The 12,071-nt window shown below is 39.0% G+C and overlaps 1 protein-coding gene across 1 annotated transcript in view; it reads left to right on the top strand.

Annotated features, from left to right (window-relative positions):
- Nucleotides 1-11,790, top strand: part of LOC128608124 (fibrinogen C domain-containing protein 1-like) — a 94,633-nt gene extending 82,843 nt beyond the window's left edge. The window contains exons 6-7 of the mRNA XM_053625583.1: nt 4,781-4,960; nt 11,531-11,790. Coding sequence (XP_053481558.1) covers nt 4,781-4,960; nt 11,531-11,790 — 440 coding nt within the window. The remainder of the gene's footprint in view (nt 1-4,780; nt 4,961-11,530) is intronic.
- Nucleotides 11,791-12,071: the final 281 nt, after the last annotated feature.

Raw genomic sequence — 12,071 nt, 5'->3', positions numbered from 1 at the left:
TCTAGACGGTCCTTTATCACTCTTTCTCACTGATTAGACGACTCAGTGCCAGGCGTGAGTGATCACAGCCTGGCTCCTCCCTCCTCCTCGTCACTCCTACACCCACTCCCACCCTTTCAGGAGGGCGTTCGTCCTTCGGCTGCGTCCTTCGGCTGGCCGGCCCCAAATCCTGGGAGTGAAAGGAGAGACGAGGGAAGGAAGAGGGGAGAGAGAAGGAGCGAGCAGGAGAGACAGCAAGATGAAGAGAGATGAGAGAGAAAAATTAAACACTTCGGTCCCCAGACACGCTGTCATCTTGTCCTCAGCCCTCTGGAACGTGATCCCCCACAACACCGGGCGATGGCACTGGACTTCCGGGTGGATGGCTCCAGCTCCATCCCTTTTCTGGCGGACGGCAGCCGCACCTCTGCTTCCCCCGCGGATGCCAGCACACACAAGTACCTGGTCTTCCTGGAGAATTCATGTGTACACTCCATGCTTGCTCTCTGAAGCCAGAGTTGGGAATATTCAATGAAAAAATAAGTACTGAAGTTGGATGTCTTGATGTCAGAGAGCTGAGTTGAGTCCTTTGGAGTGTTGCTTCGCTGAGCATGCTCTTAACTTAGACACTCAGGGTCAGATTGCGGTTTAAAAGCCGCCATGAAATGCTGGGGAAAGTTTAGCCGTAGAGCTGTCAAACAGCTAAGGATTTAATACAAGTTAGGTAATGAAGATACCGTATTTAAATGAAGTTCTTATTAAACAAAGGCTTATGTCAGAACTGTAAGTAAACAGTGTAGAGAGTATGAATGCTGATATTCCACTTCTAATTACTAATTGGCTTTAATGAAAAGATTTGTGATGAACGAGGTTCCTTTTTAAGTGCTAATTAAACTGTAAAACTTTTTCTTGATGTAATAAACCGTAATATAATCCGTACCGGGGTCTTGGGGAGCCTGGAACCTATCCTAGGGAACTCAGGGCACAAGGCAGGGGACACCCAACACATCGCAGAGAACAATTGCACACACATTATCACATTGTGGACATAATTTGGGAATTCCAATCAACCTCTACAACTCATGTCTTTGGACTGGGGGACGAAACTGGAGTACCCGGAGGAAACCCCCAGAGCAAAGGGAGAACATGCAAACTCTGTGCACACAGAGAGGTGGGATTCGAACCCCCAATGTACCCTGGAGCTGCGAACAAATGTAATAACCACTAATCCACCGTGCCCCCCAGTGGACAATCATATAAGTATTAATGGACAATCAGTATGGTTGTGGATGTTCTTTCTTGGATAGCTTTAAGACAGCAATAGCTAAGAACAGTTTACACTCACATAAATTGAGTTTGATACCAGAAACGTACACATAAAACTCTAGTGATGCTCATAATCATGCTCTTTTTAACACATTAACATAGTATACAGTTATACAAGTTGAATGATTTATAATCCCACTATCCAGTATCACACAAATGTGGATGGGTTCCCTTTTGAGTCTGGTTCCTCTCAAGGTTTCTTTCTCATCTCAGGTCTCAGGGAGTTTTTCCTTGCAACCGTCGCCTCTGGCTTGCTCATTATTGCACAATTTAAATGATGAGTTTATATCCGGATTTAAGTAAAGCTGCTTTCCGACAATGTCCATTGTTAAAAGCGCTACACAAATAAAATTTCATCGAATTGAAATAGACGCAGTTTCCCTAGATAGTTTTTTTTTTTTTTTTGTCACAGATGTCCTTAAATAGTCCATTTTTAATCATAAATAAACGTATGCATGAGTGAATATCTGCATTGACAGTTTCAAAGTAGCCTGAAAAAAAAAAAAAACATGCACCTGCCAGTACTGCATACACAGCTCCGAGCAAGGCGCTGGTTTGCACCTGCTTTTGGGAGGCGCACAAAATCACACACAAAACCTGCTATGGGATAATTTTCCTAAAAGTTAAACGTTTAGTACATCGAGCGGAAATAAGTATTCACTTCCCGTTTTAAATTGCCAATTTCCTACAAAACATGCAGCATTTGCCTAATTATGTCTGAAAACGGGTGCAAACAGCTTTGTACATCTAGCCTTCATCTAGCTTAATGCTTCCCTTCAGTGCTTCTTGAACATTCGGTTTTAATTGGTTAAGATTTTGACTCAGTGAGTATAGTTTTCTAGCCTTTTTTTTTTTTTTACCCGCTGAAAATGGGCGCAAACAGTTTAGCAATGCTAATGTAAAGTTCATCTGGCAACTTTTTCATCTAAAAGTTAAAAAATACAGAAAAAAAAAACTTATTGTGTCAAAATGTTACCCAATTAAAAATGAAAGTGAAAGTCTGTATTGAGGCAGTTGCACTTGAGTGAAGGTTAAAAAACTGTCCATATTTAAATGTATCCAATTATTACAAAGTACTAGAGTTGTACGCTGAAGTTGTACACAACAACAATGTGCTTGTTAAATAGAAGACAAAGCTGTATATTGTAAACTAGTTATCACTAGACCTGTCATAATTATTACATGACTGTCTAATCACACTTATTTGAGTTGACCGGGTTTATTTGAGACATTGCATATAATAGTTCTAGAAAATACATATCGTAATTACACAAACAGTCCTTGCTGTCACGTTTCCAGTGCAAAATCGGTTTAATTTGACGTGGCTTCCACCATCATTATTGTGCAACTTAAAATAGAACAAAACAAAATAGCACATCCAAAACATTATTTTTCATTTTTATGTCATGTGCACACAACACAACAAGCTGCAAGATACTGAATTAAAAGTCATGAAATTGTAACGTGTGCATGAGATGTCATGTTCTTCTATTTTCTGAGGCTTTTTAAGGATAAGCTGACCTGCTATGCTTACAGCTCACTTTACGTGTTCTTCATAATTTTATCCATAAATAATTCTGCCCTCAAAATAAGGAATGTGTCAATGAAGATGCTCTCTCCTCCTTGTCGTCTGTGCAAATATTAATAATAATAATAAATAATGTGTGCACTATAAAGGGGCAATACTATTTATTCATTAATGGTTTCATATTTTTGTGTGTAATATTGTCCTCAAATAACATTCTCTCTTTTTGTTTTGAATTTCAGTGTTGCGGTTACAACAAACTGTCAGACTGTCAGTCAGTGTGTTTACATGGACAACAATAATCCACTATTAACCCGATTAAGACGATACTCTGATTAAGAAACTATTATGTAAACAGCAATTTTTAATTACCTTAATCCAATTAAGGTCATACTCGAAGTAAACACAAATGGAATTAAGACGTGTGGAGTACTCCTGTTTTAGTCGCATTATCGACGTGTATTACAGACATGTAAACACCTTAATCACACTATTAACGTGGTGTCAGAGTTTTCACCGCATTTTGTGACAGGACACGTACACACACGGCAGTGCTCAACCGTTTTACGGCAAACAAGAGAGCACGGCTGCGTCCGAAACCGCGTACTTGACTACTATAGGCCTGTAGTAGGAGAAATACATGTATTTCGGCTACTATATAGATGGTAAGTATGCGGTTTTGGACGCAGTCCACGGCTTCAAACAGTCGTCTATTTGTACTTAGAGCATGACAAATAATTAACCGCACTCGAAGCCTTCGTAAAAAATTTAAATAAAAACACCCAAAACTGTATACGGTACCATAACGAAGACGAACTGTATGTCGATATGTGAAATTCTGGAGGGAACGTCAGACGGCGTGGCGCGGTGACGTAATGACGTGTACTGTTAATTGCTCCATGTTCTATAACATTTAAAACAGGAACATGAAAGGAGTATTCTAAAAGCGACTCATGTAAACACCTTAATCACAATATTGTCTTACTCAGAATAAGGTCAATAATTAGATTACTGCTGTCCGTGTAAACATAGTCATTGTCTCTTAATTTATTACTGCTCCTAACATGAATCAGTATCACGCAGGAAAAATGCACTTAAGTTCATGTAACTGAGACACACCTCTTTTTTACTCAAACGCCAACCCGTGCCTGTAACTTTCATGCAATTTCTGAAATTTGCTTAATTCCTGAGTTACACCCGAGGTCTGAATACTGATGTGCGGAATTTTGATATTAAACTTTCACTGCACACACTTAACACTGAACACGCCCCCATGTTAGTTTGCACGTTCGCCTCACACCTCCAGAGTTGTGGGTTCGATTCCCGCCGCTGCCCTGTATGTGTGGAACTTGCATGTTCTCCCCGTGCTGCGGGGGCCTCCTTCGGGTACTCTGGTTTCCTCCCCCAGACCAAAGACATACATTGTAGGCTGATTGACATGTCCAAAGTGTCCGTAGTGTATGAATGGGTGTGTGAGTGTGTATGTGATTGTGCCCTGTGATGGATTGGCACCCTGTCCAGGGTGTACCCTGCCTTGTGCCCGATGCTCCCTGGGATAGGCTCCAGGTTCCCCGTGACCCTGTAGGATAAGCGGTACAGAAAATGGATGGATGGATGGATTATATAGTAGGTCTACAATGACAAATCAGTGAGAAATCCAGATTTAGGGTTCTAGATTTAACATTTTTGTTTGTTTGTTTGTTTTTTAATGAATGTAGGATTGACTAAGGTTATGAACCTGAATATCTAATTCTACTAAACAAAGTTGTACGAAGACATTTATTGATTGGATTCACTGGGGTAGGAACTGAATTCTATATGATGATGGTTCTCATGGAAGTTCATGTTTACTGCCCGGCACCATCATCTAAATTGTATTCAGTTACTTGCAACTTTTTATTATTTAGGTTCTGTCGTCTGACTCAGCACCATCTCACTCTTGCTTTTCAGGCCTGAAGCGGATTCATGCTCTGACCATTCAGGCTAATTATGAGCTGAGGATTGACCTGGAGGACTTTGAGAACAGCACTTCCTTCGCGCAGTATGGATCCTTTAGCGTGGGATTGTTCTCCGTTGACCCAGATGAGGACGCCTACCCATTGAGCGTAGCGGACTACTCAGGAACCGCCGGTAGGTTCTTCCTTTATCTGGACAACTTTAGTATTCAGCAGGTATGGCTGTATCTCAGGCTGAATCTTTTAGATTTATGGAGAAGTAAAGGAAGCTTTCAGAGGTGTATTATACTGAAATGTTTTATGGAGTGGTATTGTAAAGATTCCTGCTGCACTACAGAACTGTACAACATGCTAGCCAGTTTTTTTTTCTCTCTGAAGCTAAGACCAACCTTTCCTGTACCCTAATTTAAAAAAAAAAAAAAAAAAAAAAAAAAACCCCATAATTTACGTTTAGATATCATAATTTATTACATGAAAACCCATTAAAACGTATACTTCCTTAATGTGGCATCATCCTGTAAGATCATCCAACCACAGACTAAACACTTGCACTACCTGGGGAAACCTCTAACTGGTTAGAACCAAAGATTTGAATGAATTCTGACATGTGCAATGATAGTTTTGTCTTTCGGGCACTGTTTAGTGTCATGAATCAAGTCAGGCGTATTTAGACAACTATTTTGCTGCACAGTAAACTCAAGCAAATGAGAATGTGAGAAAATAGGATTTAAGATCTGTTCAATAATTTACGAAAACATTGTATTTTAAGCATAATGTACTGTATACTAGCTTATAATAATATACATAAATACGAGTATGCAGTATACCTAGAACTACATTTCATAACCTAATTAATACTAGTATGTCTAAACTAAACTAATTGTTTACTTCATACGTTGTGTACCTATCTTTAGGTATATTTAGAAATGCGTGAATATAAACAAGATAGCATATGATTACTTCAAATATGTCTACTTCTCCTGCTACACATTTAGTGTACTTCGCTCCATGTGTACATTACTAGTAGACAATTTGATAAACTTGTGCTATACTTGAATGCACTTCTTTTTCATAAGGGAAAGGAATGTGCTGAAATGGATTTCAGAATAATATATTATTTACCGTTCAAACAAAATCTGTTCAGTGAATTTCAAACAGTAGGTGGTTTTACTTAGCCTGAGGCCTTTTGGAATCATATTTCTCTTACTGCAGGAAAAGGTGAGCAGTGTGTGCACAAACGTCAGTACCTATATATGCAGGATCTCCTTTGTGTTACCCTTAAAAGACCCGGTGTAAAGTTTTAGTAAAGTTGGTTACTGGACTCCAGAGAGAACAGAAGTCTGAGGAGATATAAATCAGACACAAATCAGACCCTAAGTATAGGAACTGTCATGAAGATTACCACACATGTTTAAAGCTTCCCATCCTGTAAATACTGAAAAAAAAAAAAAAAATGAAGTATATGTGCTGCTTATCTCAGTGTGGCAGAGAACCTTTACCTATGCTGCCCCCAGGTGCTCTGTCAAGCGTTAATTGGTTTTCTGCAATCAATCTGTCCCAAGTTCCTGTCCTCTGCCTCTGGCCTCCTCACCAGGTCGGACTCAACGGGAGGAGCAGCGATAATGAGGCAGTGTGACACGTCTATGGCATGCCGTAAAGGTGGACAGTTTGCTAATTATGGGAGACAAACAAACACGTTATAAATATAAATCAGGAAGAGAGAAAAAAAAGTGGTTTCCACTCTGCTCTAATTAACCAGCAGACTTTCAGGTTTCTGCAGCACAACATACTGCAGTGATTCCTAGTGGGGTGAATGCTTTAGGGTGCTCACTTGCTCGTTTTTTTTTTTATTATTATTATTTCATTTTTTATCAAATAAATGTTTTACAAATACAGGAAGTGTCCACAAGGCAGGCGGAATGCAGTGTCCTTTAAAAAGCCCTGCAGCCAGCGCTTTATTTTTTTCCCTTGTCATAAAAGTTGAAAATTTTCATAAAAGAGTTGAGTGATGTCAAGCACTTTTTCATCACTAGATCTATCAGATGACGAGAAAAAAAAAACAACATGAGAGGCAGAGTGCCCGTAGAAAACCTGCCGGTCTTTCTGCTGAGCCAGTTTATGTGATTTATGTTGTTACAGAGACATTTCAATGTCCGTATTCCGACATTGCAATGTAACTAGATATAAAATATATGAGACATATGTAAACTATGGTTATGAACAAGTCCTGCTTTAACTCTGGATGCATACCATGGCCGAAGAGCTGTCAAGTTTCACACACACACTCCTAATCTCGTAAATGTTTCCTCCGAAGCTTGTCTAAAATTCAAAAATTGATGAAATGGCAACAAGCCATGCAGTTAATGATGTTCATGGTTTGTTTTTGTTTTTTATACTTTGTAAACAAATCACCCTTATGCGCTTTGTGTTATCTTAATTAGCCTCAGCCCCAGATGCTCCACTAAGACACTTTCTGATTGTACACTTAATGGCCACCCAAATCAGAAACTTAGCAGCTACTGTCTCATTGGCTGTCATACTTCCATGAACTGAGATGGACAAATTCACTAAACAATGTGATAGGAAGCAAAAATATAGTCCCTGGGTTTAACAAAATGTCATAGCATCGCTATTTAAAAGTGTAGCAGCCTGGGAAAATCCTTCACATTGACATTTTCTACTGAAAAACTACAGACTTCCTTGCACTGAAATCTGTTGTCTCTTTTGCATGTATCTCAATCATAAGAACAATCCTAGCTTTTAAACTCTGGTCACGCTCAAAAGCCAATTCTATCCATTTTTTATTGTTGTAATTATTGGCTGTTTGACAGAATTCAGCCACAGCAGCAGCCAATGGGTTTTCCCAGCCGAATACACGTATTATTCAAGTCTTTTCTTAAAGCATTTTGTGTCAAGTAATTCTGTGGTCTGTAGCTACCACTGAAATGTGAAATGAAAAAATACGAGGCCAGTGGATGGCAACCTAAAGTTTAATTCAGTTGTTTTGCTATAATCCCCTTAGGCTTTCCCTCAGGAACCACATGGCTCCCTTCATTGCTTCTTGTACGGGAGTAATTCTGTGGCGGCCAGTCAGGTTTCTGCAGCTGCCTGAAGCAATAAGACATGATAATACTTTACAGTTTACTTAACAGACCTCCAGTGTAGACAACTCATGGGCCAACTATTAGAACGGCCATTTTAAAGCAAATATCTTTGAGTGCTTTGACCACCCTTTCTACCACCTTAAAATTAAGGTAACGTAACAGTCGGTGGTTTTCCACCACTGGAACGTCTTCAGGACAGAACACTTCTCAGTTCCTTGGTAACATGACATGCTGGGTTATTAATGATGTGTGAATTTTCATTGGATGATCACTGTGGTATAAGAAGAATAAAACAGTTTGAGTCATTGTGAGAAAATAACCAGCTTCATGGTGGTAGGAGTAATTCACATTGGGCCACACCACACCACCTTATTATTACTTACATAACAACGTTTGTATGAGTGCACACTTCTTGTAATGTGTGTGTGTATATATATATATATATATATGTGTGTGTGTGTGTGTGTGTGTGTGCACTCATACAAACGTTGTTATGGAAGTAATAAAACACATTATTCTGTGCTGGTCTATTTATAAATTTGTGTGCGTAATAGCTCATAATCATTTTATTGTAGGTGGGTCTGTCCCAAGACTTTTGATTTTAAATGTGTGGTGTAATCAGGTGTTTTTGTCATTTAGCTGCTGCAGCTCTGGAGCCTGAAATGTTTCGGGAAAACAATTGACTCTGTGCACGTATTAGGAAAATTCCGGCATTAGCTTGTACATAATCAGCCGTTTGTTACGCTTCATAATGTTCTATAATGTTGAAATAACTCTGAAAATACGATATTCTGAGAATAGAAAGCAGTACTGTGCTCTCACACGTGGTCAGAATCCAAAATTATCAGTAGGCTTAATTTTCATTTCATAGCTCCACGGTGTTTTGATGTGAATTTGATGTCATGACCAGAAAATGAGCATTCCCAGGGTTGGAGTATGGATTATTTCAATTTCCCACAATTTCGTTTCAGTACACCAAGATGTTAGTTATAGATGGTGACTGGAACGGACATGTCATGGATATTAGGACATTTTAAACAAGCCACACTGAATAAAGCAAAGAAGAAACTGAGATTTATGAGAGCATCTCTGCTTTATGATAGGATATCGCCTTTATTTCTGTAAAAGGTCTGGTGTGATTCATATGTCTGCAGTAAAGGCTGATATCATCAACTGCCATCGAATTCTATTACACTGAGCACAGCAACGTTACATTTACCTGACATGCAGTCCATCACACTGCTACGAAACAGCAAATTCACCTGTTATGCCAAATTAAACTTAACTCTTCTCTTCTCCTTTCCTCATTTGTTCTTCTCTTCTTATCTACTTTGTTCTTCTCTTCTTATCTCCTTTCTTTTTTTCTTCTCATCTCCTTTCTTCTTTTCTTCTCATCTCCTTTGTGCTTCTCTTCTTATCCCCTTTGTTCTTCTCATCTTTTTTCTTATTCTCTTCTCTTCCTATCTCCTTTTTTCTTCTCTTCTCATCTCCTTCGTTTTTTTCTTCTCATCGCCTTTGTTATTTTGTTCTCATCGCCTTTGTTTTTCTCATCTTTTTTGTTCATCTCTTCTTATCTACTTTTTTCTTCTCTTCTCATCTCCTTTGTTCTTTTCTTCTCATCACCTTTGTTCTTCTCTTCTTGTCTCCTTTGTTCTTCTCATCCTTTTTGTTCTTCTCTTCTCTTCCTATCTCCTTTGTTCTTCTCTTCTCGTCTTCTTTGTTCTTTTCTTCTCTACTCTTCTCTTCAATTCCATTCTCTTCTCATCTCCTTTGTACTTCTCCTCTCTTCTTCCCCATTCTTTTCTCTTCTCGTCTTCTTTGTGCATCTCTTCTCCTCTCCTCTGTTCTCTTCTCTTCTCTTCCAATCTTTCTCCTCTTTTCTGTTCTCTTCCATTCTCTCCTCCTCTTTTCCATTCTCTGCTCGTCTCCTTTCTTCTTCATATGTGCATAATTTAAACATTTTCTAAGCTAGAGAATAATATTTTAGTGGATTAAGTACAAGGTAAAGCCCTTATTAAAATGATGAGCTTTGACATGATGAATTACATTCTGTACTGTTGAATCAGTCCCAGTTATTATAAGTAATTAAATTTCATAATGGAATGTAATGAGACGTACTAATGTGAGCTTGATTCTCTCCATTCCACATCCCACGTTCTAGCTTTTCTAGCTATAGCTCCCTTTCTCTTGCTGAAAGGTTAAGGACAAAGTCAATAATTGTTTGCAGTATCGGTCAAACAACCACTTCTTCTTGAAAGTAGGTGGTTCTTGGCCATGATTAGTGATGAAACTTACCAGACTCTTGACAGACAGCTAGACACATGGCTCGTGAGACTACATCTTCATCAGCTTCAGCTCTAAGTCTGATAACCTATTAAAAAAAAAAATGGCCAACCACCTTATGACTTTAATACTTCGCAATAATAGGAATCCAATTGTACTAAATAGCCAAGCTCATGAAGCGAGAAAAAGAGAGACAGAGACAGATCTTATTATAAACTAGCATAATTAAAACTTGCATATTGATCCAATTGCATACTGGATTATTTAACATCTATAAGCTTGGTTTGTATTCTGTCTCACATAGGAGAAAAGGGGTTCAATGAATCAAATGTAAATGCAAATCCAATACCAGCGATTAATCTCACTTAATTAATGGATATTAAAAGTGTAAATTACAATGGCTAAATGCTATGTCATTTAATCTGCTCTGAAACCAAAGAAGTTAATGTGCAACATTAGCTTCTTTGGTTTCAGAGCAGATTAAATGACATAGAAATTTGCCATTGTAATCAGTAATTAGCAATCAGTTTAGTTCTAAAGGCAGAGGCAGAACAAATTTCTTTGTTAATAACCATTGGGGTGAACTCTTCAAAAACTGTGTAATAATTGACCCAGTTATGCCTTCACATTTCTCCAACAAAATATTAATACTACTGGCAAAATCCAAAAAAGTGTTCGTTAAAATAGCAAGCTACCTAACTAACTAACATCCTAATGCTAGTAAAGCATTAAACAGTAGTACAGGTAGCTAGCTTCCTGTGCAATGTCTCGATCAGCTCCCTAGGGTGTGAGTCGGTATATGGTGTACACAAGTTTGGGCACTGGTAAGGACCCTGGCTCACTACACATTTGGACACGATAACTCGATTTCAATTCTGGGATTAAAAAGTGCACTGGAAGGATTTTGCGATTGAGTCAGCCCTTAAAATGGCCGACTCCCTGATCAGTGCTCTGAACTACTGAACTAGGGAGCTGTTCGAGACATGCCCTTAGTTTTAACACTACTTCTAAAAAGTGAATAACGTTAAATGCTAGTCATCGAGAACGAGTTTGCTAACAGCTTGAAAAGAAGAACTTACGATTTATACATCAAAGTTTACAGCACTTATGAATCAGCTAGCAAGCCAAGACAGCAAAGAGCACTGCAAGGATTTTCACTAGCTAGTGGGTGAATAATCAGCTAAACCTAATGGCTGTTTGAAATTCCAATAAAGTTCCTTCTGCCTCCAAGGTAAATTTGCCCTCAAAACAACAGTAGCAGCCAAACGTGTTGTCATTGACAGTTTTATAAGTATGTCTGAAAAGTCCTTCTACATTAATCCTTTTTCACATTGCTTCCTTTATTTCACTCACTTTAGGTGACTCATTGCTCAAACACAGTGGCATGAAGTTCACTACAAAGGACAAGGACAATGATCACTCAGAGAACAACTGTGCCTCCTTCTACCATGGAGCCTGGTGGTACCGGAACTGCCACATGTCCAACCTGAATGGACAGTACCTGCGCGGCCAGCACTCGTCCTATGCAGACGGCATCGAGTGGTCCTCCTGGACGGGCTGGCAGTACTCTTTAAAATTCACGGAGATGAAAATCAGGCCTACATGTGAAGAAAATTAGTGAGCAGGACACAGAATGGAAAAAAAAGAAGTAGGTGTTAGAGCCACTAACTACAGGAAGAGACATGTACAATGATGTTGTGATCTCTCTGAAAACTGTCTTGACCATGATTCTCAGAGCAATTAGCCCAGTCTGAACTATTCCTCACTCTGACATCTCAATGGCACCATAAAGGAAAGAGCACAATTACTGAGATTTTTATCAGTAGAGTGGTGATACTGTGCCCTTGTTCATCGAGAGGAATTGCTCACGTTAAACCAGAACAAAAACAACAACGCGAA

This window comes from Ictalurus furcatus, chromosome 5, assembly GCF_023375685.1.
Source record: "Ictalurus furcatus strain D&B chromosome 5, Billie_1.0, whole genome shotgun sequence".
Lineage (NCBI taxonomy): Eukaryota > Metazoa > Chordata > Actinopteri > Siluriformes > Ictaluridae > Ictalurus > Ictalurus furcatus.
This window is presented reverse-complemented; position numbering and strand designations above follow the sequence as displayed.